The following is a 19,434-nucleotide window of genomic DNA, read 5'->3' as shown; positions in this document are numbered from 1 at the left end:
GAAATCCCATCCCCATCAGCAGTCACTCCCCACTCCACAACTCCCATCCCCTAGCAACCACCCATCTGGTTTCTGTCTCTATGGATTTGCCTGTTCTGGGCATTTCGTATCAATGGAACCTCACACTATGTGGCCTTTTGTGTCTGGCTTCTCTACTCAGTATTGTGTTTTTGAGGTTCATCTATGTTGTAGCATGGATCAGTGCTTCATTCCTTTTTATGGCTGACTAGTATTCCGTTGTGTGAACATTTCGTCTGTCCATTCATCTGTTGACGAGCAGTTGGGTCGCTTCCACTTTTTGGCTGTTGTGAATCTTACTGCTAGGAGCATTCATGTACAAGTTTCATTGTTGTTGATATTGTTTCTATTGTGTTGGGGTCTCACTATGTTGCCCAGGCTGGTCTTGAACTCCTAGCCTCAAGCATCCTCCTGCTTTAGCCTCCCAAAGTGCTGGGATTATGGGTGTGAGCCACCATGACCAGCCCCATGCACAAGTTTTGTGTGGACCCTTTGGTTCTGTGCCTGGGAGTTGAATTGCTGGGCCACAGTGGTATCTCCCTATGTAACTTGTGAAGGAACCTCCAGGCTGATTTCCACAATGGCTGCCCCATCTAACATTCCCAGCATACAAGGACACCAGTTTCTCCACTTGCTCACCTGGCAGGTTTTAGCCAGATGCTTGGCAGGATGGGAGTCAGGAGGAGAAGGCGTGTTCCACATGTGTAGGCTTGCCGGCCAGCGCTGGGGTGGGATGGTGAGACCAGCTCTCAGATGAGGAGGCCGAGGTCCTGGGAGCTGGTACACCTGCCTGAGGTTGCTCATCTGGTGAAGAGCAGAGTGGGCTTGAACCTGTGACCCTGCCTTCAAGTTCACAAAGGGAAATGCTTCCTCAGCAGGTGACTGAGGGCGAAGGGTCACTGCTTGTGCCCCAGCAGTGACATTTTAGGGATAAGGACAGCGCCACCCCCCACCCATTGGATCTATGAGTAAGGAGACAGAAAAGAAAGGAAGCAAGGGGAGGGGCCCTCACCCAGAAGGACAGCATCCTGTTCCTTCATTTGGACCAGGGTCAGGGACTCAGGGTTCTGCTGATGAAAGAGGTCCCTCCCAAACCAGGCACAGTGGCTCACAGCAGTAATCCCAACACTTTGGGAGGCTGAGGTGGGAGGATCACTTGAGGCCAGGAGTTCGAGACTAGCCTAGGCAACATAGCAAGACCTCATCTCTACAAAAAAACTAAGAAATTAAGGCTGGGCGTGGTGGTGCATGCCTGTAATCCCAGCACTTTGGGAGATCAAGGTGAGCAGATCGCATGAGCTTAGTTTGAGACCACCCCGGGGTACATGGTGAAACCCCGTCTCTATGAAAAATACAAAAATTAGCTGGGCTTGGTGGTAGACATCAGTGGTCCCAGCTACTCGGGAAGCTAAGGCAGGAGGGTCTCTTGAGCCCAGGAGATCAAAGCTGCAGTGACCTGAGATTGCGCTACTACACTCCAGCCTGGGCAACAGAGAGAGACCCTATTTTAAAAAAAAAAAAAAAAGGCCGGGCGCGGAAACAAAAGCAAAAAAAAGGAGGGAGGGAGGGAAATTGACCAGGCATGGTGGTGCACATGTGTAGTCCCAGCTACTCAGGAAGCTGAGGCAGGAGTTTGAGGAATCCCTTGAGTCCAGGAGTTTGAAGTTACAATGAGCTGATTATGCCATTGCACTCCTACTGGGGTGACAGAGCGAGACCCTGAAAAGAAAAGAGAGAGAGAGAGAGAAGAAAGAGAAGAAAGGAGGGAGGGAGGGAGGAAGGGAGGAACGGAGGAAGGGAGAAATGCTGTCCCCGCAGACTTGTCATTGGGGCACATTTCTGCCAAGTGGCCCCGGGGGTGAGTTTCCAGCACTGGACCTATAAGGAACCACAGGGACAACCAGTATGACCAGTCTGGCAGGGGGTGATGACAAGAGGAAGTGATACCCCAACAACAGAACCTGGAAACAAGCTGTTTCCAGTGCCAGTTGGCCGGTCTGTTTTTAAATAAACGGAAGCATATTTCATGTTTTTTCCTTATAGTGTCCCTGGCAGTGTCATGGGACACTCAGGTGGTACCAGTAATTCTGACAACCTCTTCTCGCTTGGGAAGCCAAGGTGGGGGCTGATGGGTGTAAACCACCTGTCCCTTATAGTGACAAAGAGGAGAATGCCACTGAGGGTGGGGGTCATGGGAACCAGGGCTTCCTCCCACAACCCATCCAAGCCTCCCTGTCCCAGGAAATGACCTCACCACCTCCAGGTCTCAGGCAGAACCTGGATAGGCTCCTGAGGCGTCTGCCACCTCCCTCCACCAAAGCCTACCATCCAGGCCCCATGCTGTCACCTGAGTGGTCCTGTGGTATCCTCTGGCTTCCCTGTCTCACTGTCCTTTTCGCTCCTTTAGCCGAGTGACCTCTCTCCTGGAGACCCACTCCCTCCTTCACTAGCCCCATGGCATTTTGTGGCTGGAATGTGGCTCTGCCATGCCTTGGACACTGCCCCTCAGGAGGACGACCTGATCACCTGGTCGCTGGTTGCAAGTCTGGGTACACATTGCCATGGGAGTGATCAGCCTCCTGGGACCACTCCCACCAGGGCTGGCAGCTCTAGTGACTGCTTATTTGATGTCAGCCTGACGTCCACCTCCTGTCACTCCCCTGGCCACTAGGCCAGTTGGTCCTTTTCCCTTGTGACAGCCTGTGTCCACTTCCTGTTGCTGCCGTAACTACCACAGACGTGGAGGCGTAAAGCAACACGTTTGTCATCTTTAGGTTCTGGACATCAGGAGTCTAAACTGGGACTGCAGGGCTGGTTTTCTTCTGGAGGCTCAAGAAGAGAATCTGTGTCTTTGCCTTTCCCAGCTTCTATCCCCTGGGGCCTGTCCCTCCAACTCTAAAGCCAGCAGTGGAGCACACACATCTCCTCCAACTCTCCTGCCTCTATCTTTGTTCTTTCTGGTCCTTTTCCTTTTCCTTTCCTTTCCTGACAGAGTCTTGCTCTATCACTCAGGCTGGAGTGCAGTGGTGCAACCTCCACCTCCCGGGTTCGGGCAATTCTCATGCCTCAGCCACCCAAGTAGCTGGGGCTACAGGAATGTGCCACCACACCCAGCTAATTTTTGTATTTTTTGAAAGAGACAGGGTTTTGCCATGCCGACCAGGCTGGTCTTGATGCCTGACCTCAACTGATCCACCTTCGTTGGCCTCCCAAAATGCTGGAATTATAGGCATGAGCCACTGATCTTGGCCTTTTCTTTTTTTTTTGAGACAAAGTCTTGCTGCGTCGCCCAGGCTGGGGTTCGGTGGTGTGATCACACCTCACTGCAGCCTCCAACTCCTGGGCTCAAGCCATCCTCCCATCTTGGCCTCCTACAGGTATGTGCCACCACGCCCAGCTAATATTTGTTGTTGTTGTTGTAGAGATGGAGTCTCCCTCTGTCACCCAGGCTAGAGTGTAGTGGGGCGATCTTGGCTCACTTGGTGCCACCACACCAAGCTAATTTTTTTTTGTATTTTTAGTAGAGGTGAGGTTTCACCAATTGGCCAGGCTGGTCATGAACTCTTGACCTCAGGTGATCCACCTGCCTCAGCCTCCCAAAGTGCTGGTATTATAGGCGTGAGCCACTGCACTCGGCCACACCCAGCTAATTTTTAAATTTCTTGTACAAATGGGGTCTCACTGTGTTACCCAGGCTGGTCTCATCTGGCCCTCAAGCGATCTTCCCACCTCCCAAAGTGCTGAGATTACAAGGTGTGAGCCACTGCACCTGGCCTCTCCTGCATCCCGCTCATTGGGACCCTGGTGATTACACTGGGGCCATCCAGATAATCCAGGACAGTCTCCCCCATCTCAAGACCCTTAACTTCATCACATCTAAAAAGTCCCTTTTGTCATGTAAGATCACATATTCTTGGTGTCTAGGGTTTAGGATACAGACATCTTTGAGTGCCATCACTGAGCCCAATGCAGCCCATTATGGTGGTCCTTAAGGTACCCCTTTCCAGGGAAGTCATCCCAAATGTCAGGACAAGAGGGTTTCAGGACCTCCAGCCTCGGCTTTCTGGCCTCCTGCCCCCGCCCTGCCCAGCAGCATCATTCAACCTTTTCTGGGGCTCCTCTTACCTCAAGGGCGAAGGCGTGAATTGGCAAACCCTTGGCACTCCCTGCACAGGCACCAAGCCAGGCCAGCACAGTGAACGAGTGTTGTGGAGGGAAGTCACAGGAGCAGTGAGGATGCAGAGCAGAGGTACAACCTGAGCAAGGGGCAGAGAGCCCCAGAAAAAGTGAAAGGGTACGTCACTCCTGCATACTCCACTGCCCCAGCATGCACCTCCCAGTCCCTGCACACACCATCCTGGACCCAACTGCCTCTAAATGCATCTCCAGGCCCTGCACACACTTGCCTGCACCCCACCACCCCAGCATGCCCCTGCAGGCACCTCCAGGGCCCTGCACACACCTGCCTACACCCCACCACCGCAGCATGCCCGGACCCTGCACATACCTGCCCGCACCCCACCACCACAGCATGCCCCTGCGGGCACCTCCAGGGTGCTGCACACACAATCTCCCACCCCGCATCCACCACAGGCCCCGCCTCCCCTCTACATCTGCATAGTCAGGATTGGGGCCCATAGGTAGAGGTCAGTGTCTCCAGCCACCTGAGTTCGGCGCAACCTCTTCATCCAGTGAAATCTCCACCCACCCTCCCTCCCCAAACCCGCTTCTTTGCCTACGGCGGTGGATGTATAGCATCACATCCCCAGAGGGTAATGGAGCATTTGGGTTTAATGGACAGTGCAAAGTGAATATCCACAAGGCCACACAGACAGGAATCAATGACTGAAAAAATAAATGGGGGAGGAGAGAGAGCCGTCCCTGTGGAATAATTCCAAGTCCTATCCATCGGTGCTTCTCCTTCCTGGAGGTGGAGCTTAACCCGTCCCCATCCCATCAGACTGGGCTGCTTCCAAAGAGTACAGTAAGGAATGGGGAATACCCACTTAACAGAGGCCCTGGCTGAACCCACCTTACCCAAGAGGTCCAGGTGTGGGTCACCTGGGGTAAGTTGCCCTCCTCGCCCCCAGAACTGGCTGTTCCTTTAGGTTAAGCAAAGTCTTGAGTAAGGGCACATGGGCAGGGCAAGGTGGTTCACACACATCCCAACTACTGGGGAGGTGAGGTAAGGCAGGAGGATTACTTGAGCCCAGGTGTTCCAGACCAGCCTGGGCAACATAGCAAGACCCCATCTCAAAAAAAAAAAAAAAAAAAAGGAGGGGGTACATGGTCCTCTAGAGGGCTTGATGAAATGATGTTGAGACTCACCTTGGTGGCCGTGGGCTGCCTAGGGGCCAGACTCCATGGAGAAGGACCCAGCTGTGGCTTTCGGGTCCTGCACTGGGGCCTGAGTCCCTCTGTCCTTGAAGTTGGCCAAACTTCCCTGAGTTTCATCTGCAGAGAAGGGAAACAGCACCTCACCATGAGGGGTAAAGAGGAACCACAGTGCCCCCAGTCATTAGCGGCAGTGATTGTCACCATTGTCTTCAGCCCAGCTAGGCACCACTAGCTAGGCTGTGGCCTCAGGTAAGCACCCAGACTGCCTCAGCTTCCCCAGCTGTGAAGCTGAACTGAGACTCCTCAGTTAAGGCTGGGAGGATTCCAAAGCACAGGGGCAAAGGGATCTCAGAACAACAGCCACTTTTTTTCTTTTTTTGAGGAGTCTTGTTCTGTTGCCCAGGCTGGAGTGCAGTGCCGCGATCTCAGCTCACTGCAACCTCCGCTTCCCGGGTTCAAGCTCTTCTGCCTCAGCCTCCCAAGTAGCTGGGATTACAGGTGCCCACCACATGCCCAGCTAATTTTTGTATTTTTAGTAGAAACGGGCTTTTGCCATTTTGCCCAAGCTGGTCTCGAACTTCAGGTGAGGCCTGCCTCGGCCTCCCAAAGTGTTAGGATTACAGGTGTGAGCCACTATACCCGGCCAGTAGCCACTATTGTGTTGTGTGGGTGCCTGTGTCTTCACCCCATTCTCACCCCCACATGCAGAGGTAGAAACAGGCCCTGGAGGAAGGAAAGCCTTTGCCTGAGCATGGCCCCAGAAACCCTGCTCCCAGAGAAGGAGAGGAGAAGGGAGGGAGCCAGCCAAGGTCAATGTACACTCTGCTGAGAAGGACAATGGGTTCCCTGAAAACCGGGGCTGCCGGTGCCCTACGCTGCCCCTCTGCACTGAGCCCCTGGGTGTAGCCATGCTGGATCAGAGGCACCCTCCACAGTGCCCCTTGGGACCATGTGCCCTGAAGGGCCTGGACCAAGAGGAGCCAGATCAACAGGCCAGTCCTTCTATAGCCACAGACACCCAATGTGTTTCCCAGACTTGGCATGCCCTAGAAGCTGCTGGTTTTCTCCAGGCTTTCTTTGTTTTAGCACTTTATTTATTTATGAGGGAGTCTTGCTCTGTCACCCAGGCTGGAGTACAGTGGCACGATCATGGCTCACTGCAACCTCTGCCTCCCGGGTTCAAGCGATTCTCCTGCCTCAGCCTCTTGAGTAACTGGGACTACAGGTGAGCACCACTACACCTGGCTAATTTTTGTATTTTTAATAGAAACGGGGTTTCACCATGTTGCCCAGGCTGATCTCGAATTCCTGACCTCAGGTGATCCACCTGCCTCGGCATCCCAAAGTGCTGGGATTACAGGCGTGAGCCACTGCACCCAGTCCAGAGAAATGATTAAGTGTCTTGTGGGAAGATGCTCAGAGACCACGCAAACACCCTGTTTCGCATCCTGTTTTCACCCACTCATTGTAGCATCTGCCCATGTTTTATTTTCTTTAAGCTGGTCCATTTTTTTTGAAATAACATTTTTAAATTGTTTATTTATATATATATATATGTTTATATAATTATATAATGTATATATAATTGTTTATATATATATATATATATATATATATATATATATATATATATATATATTTTAGATGGAGTCTCGCTCTGTCCCCCTGGCTGGAGTGCAGTGGCGTAATCTCGGCTCACTGCAAGCTCCGCCTCCTGGGATCACGCCATTCTCCTGCCTCAGCCTCCTGAGTAGCTGGGACTATAGGCACCCGCCACCGCGCCCGGCTAATGTTTTGTATTTTTAGTGGAGACGGGGTTTCACCATGGTCTCGATCTCCTGACCTTGTGATCCACCCGCCTCGGCCTCCCAAAGTGCTGGGATTACAGGTGTGAGCCACTGCGCCCAGCCTAAATTGTTTATATTTAACATGTACAACATGTTGTGTGGTTTCAGGGGGTTTTATTTTTATTTTTATTTTTATTTTTATTTTTTTGAGACATGGTCTTGCTCTTTCACCCAGGCTGGACTGCAGTGGTGCGATATCAGCTCACTGCAGCCTCAACTTGGTTTCAGATGATCCTCCTGCCTCAGGCTCCCGAGTAGCTGGGACTACAGGTACATGCCACCATACCTGGCTAATTTTTGTATTTTTTATAGAGATGGTGTTTTGCCATGTTGCCCAGGCTGGACACTGTGTTGTTCTGATATATTTACTTTGATATATAGTGAATTGATTACTACAGTCAAACAAACTACAAACTAATATAAAAATCATCTCATATAGTTACCGTGTGTAGGGGGGCAGTGGTTGGGGAGGGTGAGGTTATCAGTAATTGATACAGTGTTATTAACTATAGTCCTCATGCTGTCCATTAGATCTCTAGCATACTTGCCTTGCGTAACTATAATTCTGTTCTGTTTGACCTACAATCTTCCCATTTCCCCCTGCTCCTGGTAACTGCCATTTTACTCTATTCCTATGTATTTGATTTTTTTTTTCAAATTCCACATATAAGTGAGATCATGCAGCATCGTCTTTCTGTGCCTGGCTTATTCGGTTATTCGTGTATCTTCTAAATTAATCTGAATTGTCACAGATGTCAGGATCTCTTTTTTGTGTGTGTTTGTGACACAGTCTCGCTCTGTCACCTAGGCTGGAGTGCAGTGGCATGATCTCAGCTCACAGCAACCTGCACCTCCCAGGTTCAAGCAATTCTCCTGCCTCAGCCTCCCGAGTAGCTGGGATTACAGACATACACCACCACACCCAGCTGATTTTTGTATTTTTAGTAGAGACAGGGTTTCACCATGTTGGCCAGGCTGGTCTTGAACTCCTGACCTCAAATGATCCACCCATTTCGGCCTCCCAAAGTGCTGGGATTACAGGTGTGAACCACCGTGCCCGGCTGTCCCCATGGTTCTTGATGGCAATAATTAATACTGGCCTTTGCCTAATGGTGTTTTCTATTTCCGTCATTCCATCTGCATTTGTTAATTGAAATGCAACTGTAAGGAAGTGCTGTCTCTTCTCCCCCCCATTTACTGAGCTACTTGGAAGAACAAAGACCATCCAAATGAGAGCAGCACAGGCTGCTTATTCAGAGTTTGCAAGGGAGTCAGCCAAAGCTCTAAGGCAGGCAGGGGAGAGGGAGAGCTGTGGAGTGGAAAAGGGCAGGCTCAAGTGAGCCCACAGGAGGCTGTCGGTCTGGGGAAGCTAGGGGCAGCCAGCTAACAGCGGATGTCCTGTGGGGTTGCTTAGGGAAGCACAGTTGGCTTTCTCTGGTTGGTCCTGAGTTGGAAGTGGGGGCCAATGTTAGAGAAGCTGCAATCATTGACCAGGTCCTGAGCATTGCTGCAGAGGTTGGTAGTTGGTTTCCAGAGCTGGTTACTGCACAGGTTTTGGGCCACAGTTTTGTTGCCATGTATGGACTGGCCATTGTCCTGCACTTCTTCTGCCTCTTACCAGGAGTTTCTAAGGAAAGGTTCCAGACTCCACCCCAGCCCTGCATATAAATCTGATCTTCAAGTTTTTCTTTTGTTTCTTTTTTTTGAGACAAAGTCTCGCTCTGTCACCCAGGCTGAAGTGCAGTGGCACAATCTCGGCTCACCACAACCTCCGCTTCCTGGGTTCAAGCAATCCCTCCTGAGTAGCTGGGATTATAGGCATGTGCCACTACGTCCAACTAATTTTTTTTTTTTTTTGTATTTTTTAGTAGAGACGGGGTTTCACCATGTTAGCCAAGATGGTCTTCATGTCCTTACCTTGTGATCCCCCTGTTTTGGCCTCCCAAAGTGCTCGGATTACAGATGTGAGCCACTGCGTCCGGCCTTTTCTTTTTGTTTTGCTTTTTGAGACAGCGTTTCTTTCTGATGCCCAGGATGGAGTGCAGTGGCACGATCTCGGCTCACTGTAACCTCTGCCTCCCGGGTTCAAGCGATTCTCCTGCCTCAGCCTCCCAAGTAGCTGGGACTAAGGCATGCACCACCACACTTGACTAATTTTTGTATTTTTAGTAGAGACGGGGTTTTGCCATGTTGCCCAAGCTGGTCTCGAACTCCTGGCCTCAAGTGATCTGCCCACCTTGGCCCAAAGTGGTGGGATTATAGGCATGAGCCACTGCACCTGGCCAGTGATCCTCAACTTTGATTCAAATGGGCACCTGTTCTTTCTGTACTTCCTGAAACAAAGCGTGGTAACACCCTTTAGAGAGAGCTCAACTTACACTCTGAATTTGACAATGTGCAGTTGAACTTTAAAACAGATTCCAGGGCTGGGCGCGGGGCCTCAGGCTTATAATCTCAGCACTTTGGGAGGCTGAGGAGGGCGGATCACGAGGTCAGGAGTTTGAGACCAGCCTGACCAATGTGGTAAATCCCCATCTCTAGTAAAAATACAAAAAAGTTAGGCAGGCATGGTAATGCGTGCCTGTAATCCCAGCTACTCAGGAGGCTGAGGCAGGACAGAATCGCTTGAACCTGGGAGGTGGAGGTTGCAGTGAGCTAAGATCACAGCAGCGCACTCTAGCCTGGTTGATAGAGCAAGACTCCATCTCAAAAAAAATTAATAATAATAAATTTTTAATATATATATATATAATTAAAAAAAAAAAAACAGATTCCAGGCAGTCGGGTGTGGTAGCTCATGCCTGTAATCCCAGCACTTTGAGAGGCTGAGGCAGGTGGATCACCTGAGGTCAGGAGTTCGAGACCAGCCTGCCCAACATGGTGAAACCCCGTCTTTACAAAAAAATGCAAAAATTAGCTACACATGGCGGCACACGCCTGCAATCCCGCCTACTTGTGAGACCGAGGCAGGAGAATCACTTGAACCTGGGAGGCAGAGCTTGCAGTGAGCCGAGATCACACCACTGCACTCCAGCCTGGGTGACAGAGCGAGGCTATGTCTCAAAAAACAAAACAAAACAAAACAAAAAACCACTCTAAACTCTTAACAAATGAGCTGAGAAGAATAAGGCATTTCAGCAGGAATGTCTGTTCCACTGGGGGTCCCTGGAGGGAGAGCAAGAGTCTGCCTTCTAAGCTTTCCTTGGGCTCTTTCCAAAGATTGCTTTCTTAGGCACAAACTTTGACAAGTGGCCAATCTAGTGTCCTGTCTCCCCTTGGCCTGCAGATCCTATTTTATATAAATAATCTTTTTTTTTTTTTTTTTTTGAGATGGAGTCTCGCTCTGTTGCCCAGGCTGGAGTGCGGTAGCGCAATCTCGGCTCACTGCAAGCTCCGCCTTCCAGGTTCATGCCATTCTCCTGCCTCAGCCTCCCCAGTAGCTGGGATTACAGGCATCCACCAACACACCCGGCTAATTTTTTGTATTTTTAGTAGAGACGGGGTTTCACCATGTTAGCCAGGATGGTCTCGATCTCCGGACCTCGTGATCCGCCCGCCTCGGCCTCCCAAAGTGCTGGGATTACAGGCATGAGCCACTGCGCCTAGCTATAAATAATCTTTGAACTTGTGAGTGGCTTACATTTTGAGAAGGCCAAGTTTGGGTTTTGAAGCAAAACCAAGCGTGTCTGTCCCCCAACCGCCCCAAATGATGCCTAGGAAGTCCCGTGTCAGTTTCACCTCTTCTTGAAAGTCATAGCCAGGTGTCTGCTTGCTTATTAAGGGGCAAAGGTGCCACCCCAAGTGGCCGCTCCATGCAGGGGAGGAAAATATTTTTTTCTCACCCATCTTAGGTTCATGGCTGAGGCCCCTGTAACAAAAGGCAGATTAACAAGATAAAAGCAGACAAATGTATTTAATACAAGTTTTACGTGACTTGGGAGCCTTTATACGGAAACAAAGACCTCCCCCTAAAACAGGTAAACCTGAGTATGTTTATGTTAGATTTGATGAAGATTAGAGCATGGGCAAGTCTAACTGAAGGGCAAAAGGGTCTGATCTGTCTGGGCACAATGGCAAACACCTGTAATCCCAGCATTTTGGGAGGCTAAGGCAGGAGGATCACTTGAGCCCAGGAGTTCAAGACCAGCCTGGGTGAGACCCCCCACCTCAAAAAAAAAAAATAAAAAAAAAAAGGCTTCTGATTTAATGGTAATAACCTTGGGGGAACTTAGCAAGACCTGTTTGTTCAGGTTCTTCTTGGCATCTCTGCATCTTCTGCTCCCTCCTCCAGGTATACGGGAGGCACTCTCCACCTGAGAGTCTCATGACCTGCTTCTGGGGAGAAGGGAAAGGGAACAGTGCTTCCTGCTTCTGTTTTCTCAAAGGCCGAGGTCGTATTTTAGGCTATCATGTCTCGAAACCCATCCCTTGTTCTCACTGTGGTCCCTGGGGTCCAGGATGTCACATGGCTTTTCCCTTTGCCTTCCTGAGCTGCAGCAAACACGGCTTACTCCTGACCACAGGCAGCATCCTTCTGCTGTGATGAAAGACAAAAGCGTGACTCTTGGGCCCGTTTCCGCTGAAATCCTCAGGGACCTCTTCCCCCAGATCTGCGGTCTGCCCTACCCAGTTCTAGAATTCACTTAATGGTTGTCTTTTCTAACTTAAATTCATCTAAAGGTAGTTTGGGCCAGGCGCGGTGGCTCACGCCTGTAATCCCAGCACTTTAGGAGGCCAACACAGGTGGATCACCTCTCGAGGTAAGGAGTCTGAGACCAGCCTGGCCAACATGGTGAAACCCTGTCTCTACTAAAAATACAAAAAATTAACCAGGTGTGGTGGTGCGTGCCTGTGATCCCAGCTAATCGGGAGGCTGAGGTAGGAGAATTGCCTGAACCCAAGAGGTGGAGGTTGCAGTGAGCCAAGATTGCACCACTGCACTCCAGCCTGGGCAACAAGCACGAAACTCTGTCTCAAAAATAAAAATAAAAATAAAAATAAAAATAAAATAAAATAAAATAAAAGTTTGTATCACTGCCTTAAAAATAAATTCAATATTACTGCAAAATGGGAGGTGATGGGAAAAAACAAACTAAGTACAGTGGAAACACAAGAATGTTATGGCCAGGTGCGGTGGCTCCCACCTGGACTCCCAGCGCTTTGGGAGGCTGAGGCAGGAGGATCACTTGAGCCCAGGAGTTCAAGACCAGCCTGGGCAACATAAGGAGACCCTGTCTCTACGGAAAATGAAAAACTTAGCCAGGTGTGGTGGCATGAGCCTATAATTCCAGCTATTCAGGAGGCTGAGGTGGGAGGATCGCTTGAGCTCAGGAGGTCGAGGCTACAGTGAGCGACAGCCAGACCTCGCTTTTCTCCGGGCAACAGAGCAAGACCCCGACTACAAAACAGCAACAACAACAAAGAGAATGCGTTGCCGGGCTGCAATTCGCCTGTAATCCCAGCACTTGGGAGGCCGAGACGGGCGGATCACGAGGTCAGGAGAGATCGACCATCCTGGCTAACACGCAACCCCGCCTCTACTAAAAATACAAAAACCAGCCGGGCGGCGCGGCCTGTAGTCCCAGCTACTCGGGAGGCTGAGGCAGGAGAATGGCGAAACCCGGGAGTACGGAGCTGCAGAGCTGAGATCCGCCACCGACTCCAGCCTGGGCGGCAGATGGACCACCAAAAAAAAAAAAAAAAAAAAAAAAAAAAAAAGAGAAACGTCATGAAAACCTGTGTCTCTGATGGTTGCAGGCATTGGTGCCCTGGGGCCCTCTTCCCGTTGAGACGGGAGGTGGTGGGGTGCTGGTGGTGCCGCTGACAATCTCCCTTGACTCATCATGGGATGAGGCTGCAGCTGGAACAGAAGGGTGCCGCCTTTGTGGCTGTGGGATCACGCACCGGCTGTGGTGGCTCACCGTTGCAGGCCTCATCCTCAGCCCTCCCCTGTGTCTGTGTCTCCTACTCTGTCTCTACAAGGATACCAGTCATTGCACTTAGGGCCCACCTTAACCCTCATCTAGAGATCTTGCCTTGTGATTATCACATCTGCACAGACCCTTTTCGCAGTGCACAAGAGCATTCACAGGTTCTGGCAGGATGTATCTTTCAGGGCTATGGTTCCTCTCCAGGTCCTCCAGGCACGCCCCCAGCCCCAGCTGCTCAGTGCTCTGTCACCTGCAGGGCCCAGCACACTTGTGTAGTTCCTCGCCAGGTTGCACAGTGACTTTGTCTGTGCTCCATGGGTGCCACTGAGGCTGAGCCCTGGCCCTGGGGCAGCAGGTGATCCAGCTAGTTACGGTACCAGGGACTGCAGGCAGCCCTGGCTGGTGGCTCTGTCGCCAGAGGCTGGGCAGCTAAGGAGGCCTCAGGCTGCACGCCCTGGGAGACTGTTCCCACTGCACTCCCTGAGGAGCTCAGGAGCAAGAGCCCACAGGAGGGCGTGAGGGACTTCGGCCAGGACCCAGGCTCCTGGGCACCTCACCCACTGCTGGGATGGCAAATGGCTGAATCCTTTCTGGGAAGGTGACTTTGCAGAATGTGTCCAGGCTGCCTGGATCCAGCACCTCACCTAGGAATCGAGGAGTAGAGAGGTTGCCTGCTTCTCACCCAAGCACCCAGTGCAGTACTGGTGCCCCTTAGGTCTGGGGAAGGCCAGGGCGGTATGCTGGGCAGATGGGTCAGGACATGGCCGATGGTTGCAGGGGAAACAGACGCAGCATGTCCCACGGGCTGATGATGAAAGATGCCGACCCCTCAGCAACCGGGTTGGAAAAGGTCTTTAGACCTGGTTTCTGTCTGTTTGAGAGCAGTTTTATTTATTTTTATTTTTGAGACCTGTCCAGCCTTGTTTCATCACCCAGGCTGGAGTGTACTGAAATCACAGCTCATTGCAGCCTCACCTCCTGGGCTCAGGCGACCTTCTCACCAGCCTCCTGAGTACCTGGGACCACGGGTGCATGCCACCACATCCAGCTAATTTTTTCTCTAGAGACGGGTCTCACTCATGCTGCCCAGGTTGTCTCAAATTCCTGCCTGCTTATCCTCCTACCTCAGCCTCCCAAAGTGTTGGGATTCCAGGTGGGAGCCATCACGTCCAGCTAAGAGTGGTTTTAGATTTTACGGTGAAAAATTGCAAAGGTTGTACTTCGAGTTCCCCGACACCCCAATATCCACAGCCCCTATGCTTAACCTCTCACAGTGCTGCAGTGCATTTATTCCTCACTAATGAACAAGTGCTGAGACAGTATTAATATTAATGGAGCTCCACACTTTATTCACGCTCTCCTGCTTTTCCTGGAATGTCCTTTCTTTTGTCCAAGGATCCCACCTGACCTTTAGTCCTCATCTTCCTTTTTTTTTTTTTTTGAGATGGAGTCTTCTGTCGCCCAGGCTAGGCGTGCAGTGGGTTGGCCAGATCTCAGCTCACTGCAGCCTCGGCCTCGGTTTACGCCATTCTCCTGCCTCAGCCTCCCCAAGTAGCTGGGACTACAGGCTCGGCCACTCCCGGGCCTGCTAATTTTGTATTTAGTAGAGACGGGGTTTCACTGTGTTAGCCAGGATGGTCTCGATCTCCTGATGGCCTCGCTCACATCTCCTTAGACTTTTCTGGGCTGAGATGGTTTCTCAGGCTGTTCTTGTTTTTGGTGACCGTGACTGTTTGGGGGAGCAGTGGTCAGGGGTGCTGGAGAATGCCCCTCTGTTGGGATGTGTCTGGAATTTTTTCCTTTTCTTCCTTTTGAGACAGAGTCTACTGTGTCACCCAGGCTGGAATGCAGTGGCATGATCTCAGCTCACTGCAACCTCCACCTCCTGGGTTCAAGTGATTCTCCTGACTCAGCCTCCCGAGTAGTTGAGATTACAGGTGCCCGCCACCACGTCCAGCCAATTTTTGTATTTTTAGTAGAGATGGGATTTTGCCAGGTTGGCCAGGCTGGTCTCGAACTCCCGACCTCGTGATCCGCCCACCTCAGCCTCCCAAAGTGCTGGGATTACAGGTGTGAGCTACTGCGCCCAGCCTGATGTTTTTCTCACGGTCAGATGGGGTGATGGATCTGGGGGAGGAAGACCCTGGTCGTCACACTCCATCAGAGGCAAGTGCATCCACCTGACTTATCCCAGCCAGTGTTGCCCTGGATCACCTAGCCCAGCTGGGATCCATCAGGTTTCTGTGCTGCAGTCACTGACAGCCCCCTTTCCAGACTGCACTCTTTGGAAAGAAGCCGCTAAGCACAGCCACACCTGAGGGTAGGAGGCATGGCCCCTCCTGGAGGTCCAAGCTGCTGAACTATTTGGGAATCCTTTGCCTGGGAGATTTGTCTCTTCTCTACCATATACTTACTTATTCTGTCATTTGTTTATATCATATGGACGCATGGTTATTTATTTTATAGTTCAGGCTTTCATCCATGGCTGCTTTATGTTTTTTTCCATTTCCACTCAAACTGTTCCAGCTTTGGCCATCAGGGGTTCTTTCGGAGGGTGTCCATGACCCCCTAACCACACCCATCTGCTTTGGTTTCTGTTTCTGAGCATGTCCTCCATGACTGGCACCTCCACGCGCTCCAAGCTCATCCTTTCTCTCCAGCCCCATCTTTGAAGCAGGCGTTTCTCCCAGAGCCAGTGCCCATGGGTCCATCTTCACTAGGAAAGAGTCAGCAGTGGAGGGTGGTGTAGCAGAATCCCAAGTGCACTTTGTACAGCGTTACTCACCGGCACTGATGCCTGCTCTGGGGCCTCTGCACCCTTTGCGTCACTTTGTAGTAATGTGTTTTCATTTACTGGATGATTTTAAAGTATGGAAACTAACCAGGCACAGTGGCCATGCCTGGAATCCCAGCATTTTGAGAGGCTGAGGCCAGAGGTTCCCTTGAGCCCAGGAGTTCCAGACCAGCCGAGGCAACATAGTCAGTCCCTGTCTTTACAAAATATAAAATGAAAAATAAAAATTAGCCAACCCAGTCAGACGCGGTGGCTCACGCTTGTAATCCCAGCACTTTGGGAGGCCACAGCAGGAGGATCACATGAGGCCAGGAATTCAAAACTGGCCCGGCCAACATGGCAAAACCCTAGCTCTACTTAAAAAGAAAAAAAAAAAAAAATAGCTGGGCATGGCAGTGACCATCTATAATCCCAGGTACTTGAGAAGCTGAAGCACAAGAATCACTTGAACCTAGAAGGCGGAGGCTGCACTGAGCCGAGGTCATGCCACTGCACTCTAGCCTGGGCTACAGAGGGAGATTCTGTCAAAACAGAAACAAAAAAATCACCCTTAGCTGGCCAAGGTGGGAGGATCACTTGGGCTCAGGAATATGAGGCTGCAGTGAGCTATGATTGTGCTACTACACTCAAGCCTGGGTGGAAAAAAAAAAAAATAGGCGAGGTGCGGTGGCTTATGCCTATAATCCCAGCACTTTGGGAGGCCAAGGCGGGCAGATAACTTGACGTCAGGAGTTCGAGACTAGCCTGGCCAACATGGTGAAACCCCATCTCTACTAAAAATAAAAAATTAGCTGGGTGTGGTAGCGGGCGCCCGTAGTCCCAGCTACTTGGGAGGCTGAAGCACAAGAATTGCTTAAACCTGGGAGGCAGAGGTTGCAGTGAGCCAAGATCATGCCACTGCACTCAAGCCTGGGTGACAGAGTGCAGTGGCAAAAAAATAAATAAATAAATAAATAAATAATAAATAATTTAGGTGGACAGAGACCCTCGGGTCCAAGCTGACACAAGCCCACTGGATGTGTGGCCCCACAGTGGTATTGGCACCAAGCACCTCGGTGTTGGCACGGAGCACTGAGCACCTCGGCCACGCTAGCCCCACAACCCGCTGGTAGCTGTGTGACCTTGGCTGGCTGCTTAACTTCTCTGAGCCTGTTTGCTCCCTGGGCACCAGATTTGGAAAAAGAACAGACTGTTTGTGAGGATTACATTCCAGTGCCAACAAGAAAGGCTTTTGTAAATGATTAAGCAATACACACAGGACCGTGGCCGCAGAATGCAGTTGAGGGCATCCCTCCCCATGCAGGGAGCCAGAAACCGGGAGAGGAAAAGGCTGGTGGGAACACTCGCCATCTCTCAGGATCTCGCCGTATCTTACCACCTCCCCTTACCCCCCCAGGACCGAGTCTCCTGCCATTCCGAGCAGGCCTGGTATGGATAATGGTGTGAAGGAAGGCCCGGTGCGATTGCGTGAGGATGCCGAGGCTGTCCTGTCCTCGTCCGTCTCATCAAAGGCAAGTACCCCGGCCTCCTGGGGTGGGTGTTCTCCTGGGGCCCCAGCCTCCCCCCACCCCCAGGCTCCCCGCCCCCTCCTCCTAGCTTCTGCACCCTCTCCAAACAGGTTCAGAGATCCCTCTCCTGTGCTCCATGCACCCCATCACAAATCACCCTGCACCTAGGATGTGCATGTTGGTACCCCTGCCCACCTGGGCTGAGGGTGGAGTGGCGGAGCCTCTCTGCTCCCACAGCCCTAGATACTGTAAGGTCAGGGGATGGAGGACACCAGCCACCCTCTATTCCACCGAAAGCCCTGCTTGTGGTGATGTGAATCCAACCAGCCCAGCCACCTGGTAAGAGGCAAAAACCTCACCCAGCGCCAGCGTGGGGTGAGAAGCCTGAGGTATCAGACGTGTCTTGGAGCCCCCTTTTCTCCCTCAGATTTTGGAACACTAAGGAATTAGCCAAAGCCAGGTGTGGTGGCTCACGCCTATAATCCCAGCACTTTGGGAGGCTGAGGTGGGAGGATCATATGAGACCAGGAGTTTGAGACCATCCTGGGCAACATGGTGAAACCCCATCTCTACTAAAAATATAAAAATTAGCCAGGCGTGGTGGCACACATCTGTAATCCCAGCTACCTGGGAGGCTGAGGCATTTGAATTGCTTGAACCCAGGAGGCGGAGGTTGCAGTGAGCCGAGATTGTGCCACTGCACCCCAGCCTGAGCGACAGAGTAAAACCCTGTCTCAAAAAAAAAAAAAAAAAAAAAAAGCAAATGCAGAGAGCCAAAGCGGGTGGGCATGCTTGGGCTTTACTCTGTGTTTCCAAGTTCACCTCTTAAGTCCACAGTTCCACTGAAGAAAAGACATTCTCTCAAAGCAATTGGGTCAGCCCTGTTGTTGTTCACCGTAGAAACCAGAACCCCCACTGGCCCCTAAGTCCTATCAGCTGAACCTGAAACACAGACCAACCCAGCCCCACGCAGAAACCATTGCACTCCCAGGGCCCGACTCAGGCCGACCGCACAGGCAGTTTTCAAAGTCCATGGGGTCAAAGACTGAGGTGGCGTCATTTTCCAGGCCTCCTGACCTTTCCCCGGATTCCAGGTGACACCTCAGAGCAGCAGGTGGGCGGGAGGACTCGTTTACTGGGGTTACCACCAGGTGACTGAGGCACAGGGCAGGCACATGCCTTGAAGTTTAGTGAAGGTCCCAAAACAGCTGGAAGAACACCCGGATACGGCTGTTGCTCTGCATGCCAGAGAGGAGGGGTTCTGCAATGTGGATCCCGCCACGTGGACAAGCTCGAGGCAGCGATGGCTGCCGAACCACATGCAGAAATGCGCCAGTGCTGGTCATTTGCTGGGCATCACACACACATGCCCATTCTCCTCTGTGCTGGCAGGCCCTGAAGACATTACTCTTGGTCTGCCTGGCCAGCCCCAAGGTGGGAGGGACTCACTCTGCAAAGTCTCTTTTCTTTGGTTAAGAAGCTGAGCCTTGGCTGGGCATGGTGGCTCATGCCTGTAATCCCCGTACTCTGGGAGGCCCAGGTGGGAGGATTGCTTGAGGTCAGGAGTTCGAGACCAGCCTGGCCAACATGGTGAAACTCGTCTCTACTAAAAATACAAAAATTGGCCAGGCGTGGTGGCACGCACCTGTAATCCCAGCTCCTCATGAGGTTGAAGTGGGATAATTGCTTGAACTCAGGAGGTAGAGGTTGCAGTGAGCTGAGATCACACCACTGCACTCCAGCCTGGGTGACAGAGTGAGACCCTGTCTCAGGAAAAACAAAAAACAAAAAACAAAAAAAAAAAACTGAGCCTCTTCCCATGGTGTTTACGGCCAACATGCATCCTATCCGGGATCGTCCACTTTCTCTCTGTCACCTGCCTGGCCAACAAATTCTTCCTTTGTAGGCTCTCCCCACATGATGGATCTTGAAACTTTGACCCGTCAGTGATGCCTGCTCCCAGCTCTTTGGATAATAAGGTGTTTGTGTCCATTAGAGAG

At 51.4% G+C, this 19,434-nt stretch overlaps 1 protein-coding gene across 4 annotated transcripts in view; it reads left to right on the top strand.

The window, feature by feature from the left end:
- SLC25A42 (solute carrier family 25 member 42) overlaps positions 1-19,434 on the top strand; it is a 48,929-nt gene that overhangs the window by 15,282 nt on the left and 14,213 nt on the right. For 3 of the 4 annotated variants that reach the window (XM_003915212.4, XM_021930923.1, XM_021930922.1), the window contains exon 2: positions 17,323-17,437. In XM_003915212.4, the coding sequence (XP_003915261.1) occupies positions 17,357-17,437 (81 nt within the window). In that variant the 5' untranslated portion in view covers positions 17,323-17,356. Of the gene's footprint in view, positions 1-3,365; positions 3,396-17,322; positions 17,438-19,434 lie in introns of those variants that run through there. The other variant, XM_009193929.4, reaches the window with a different exon arrangement.

Source organism: Papio anubis, chromosome 20 (genome assembly GCF_008728515.1).
Source record: "Papio anubis isolate 15944 chromosome 20, Panubis1.0, whole genome shotgun sequence".
NCBI classification, from domain to species: domain Eukaryota; kingdom Metazoa; phylum Chordata; class Mammalia; order Primates; family Cercopithecidae; genus Papio; species Papio anubis.
This window is presented reverse-complemented; position numbering and strand designations above follow the sequence as displayed.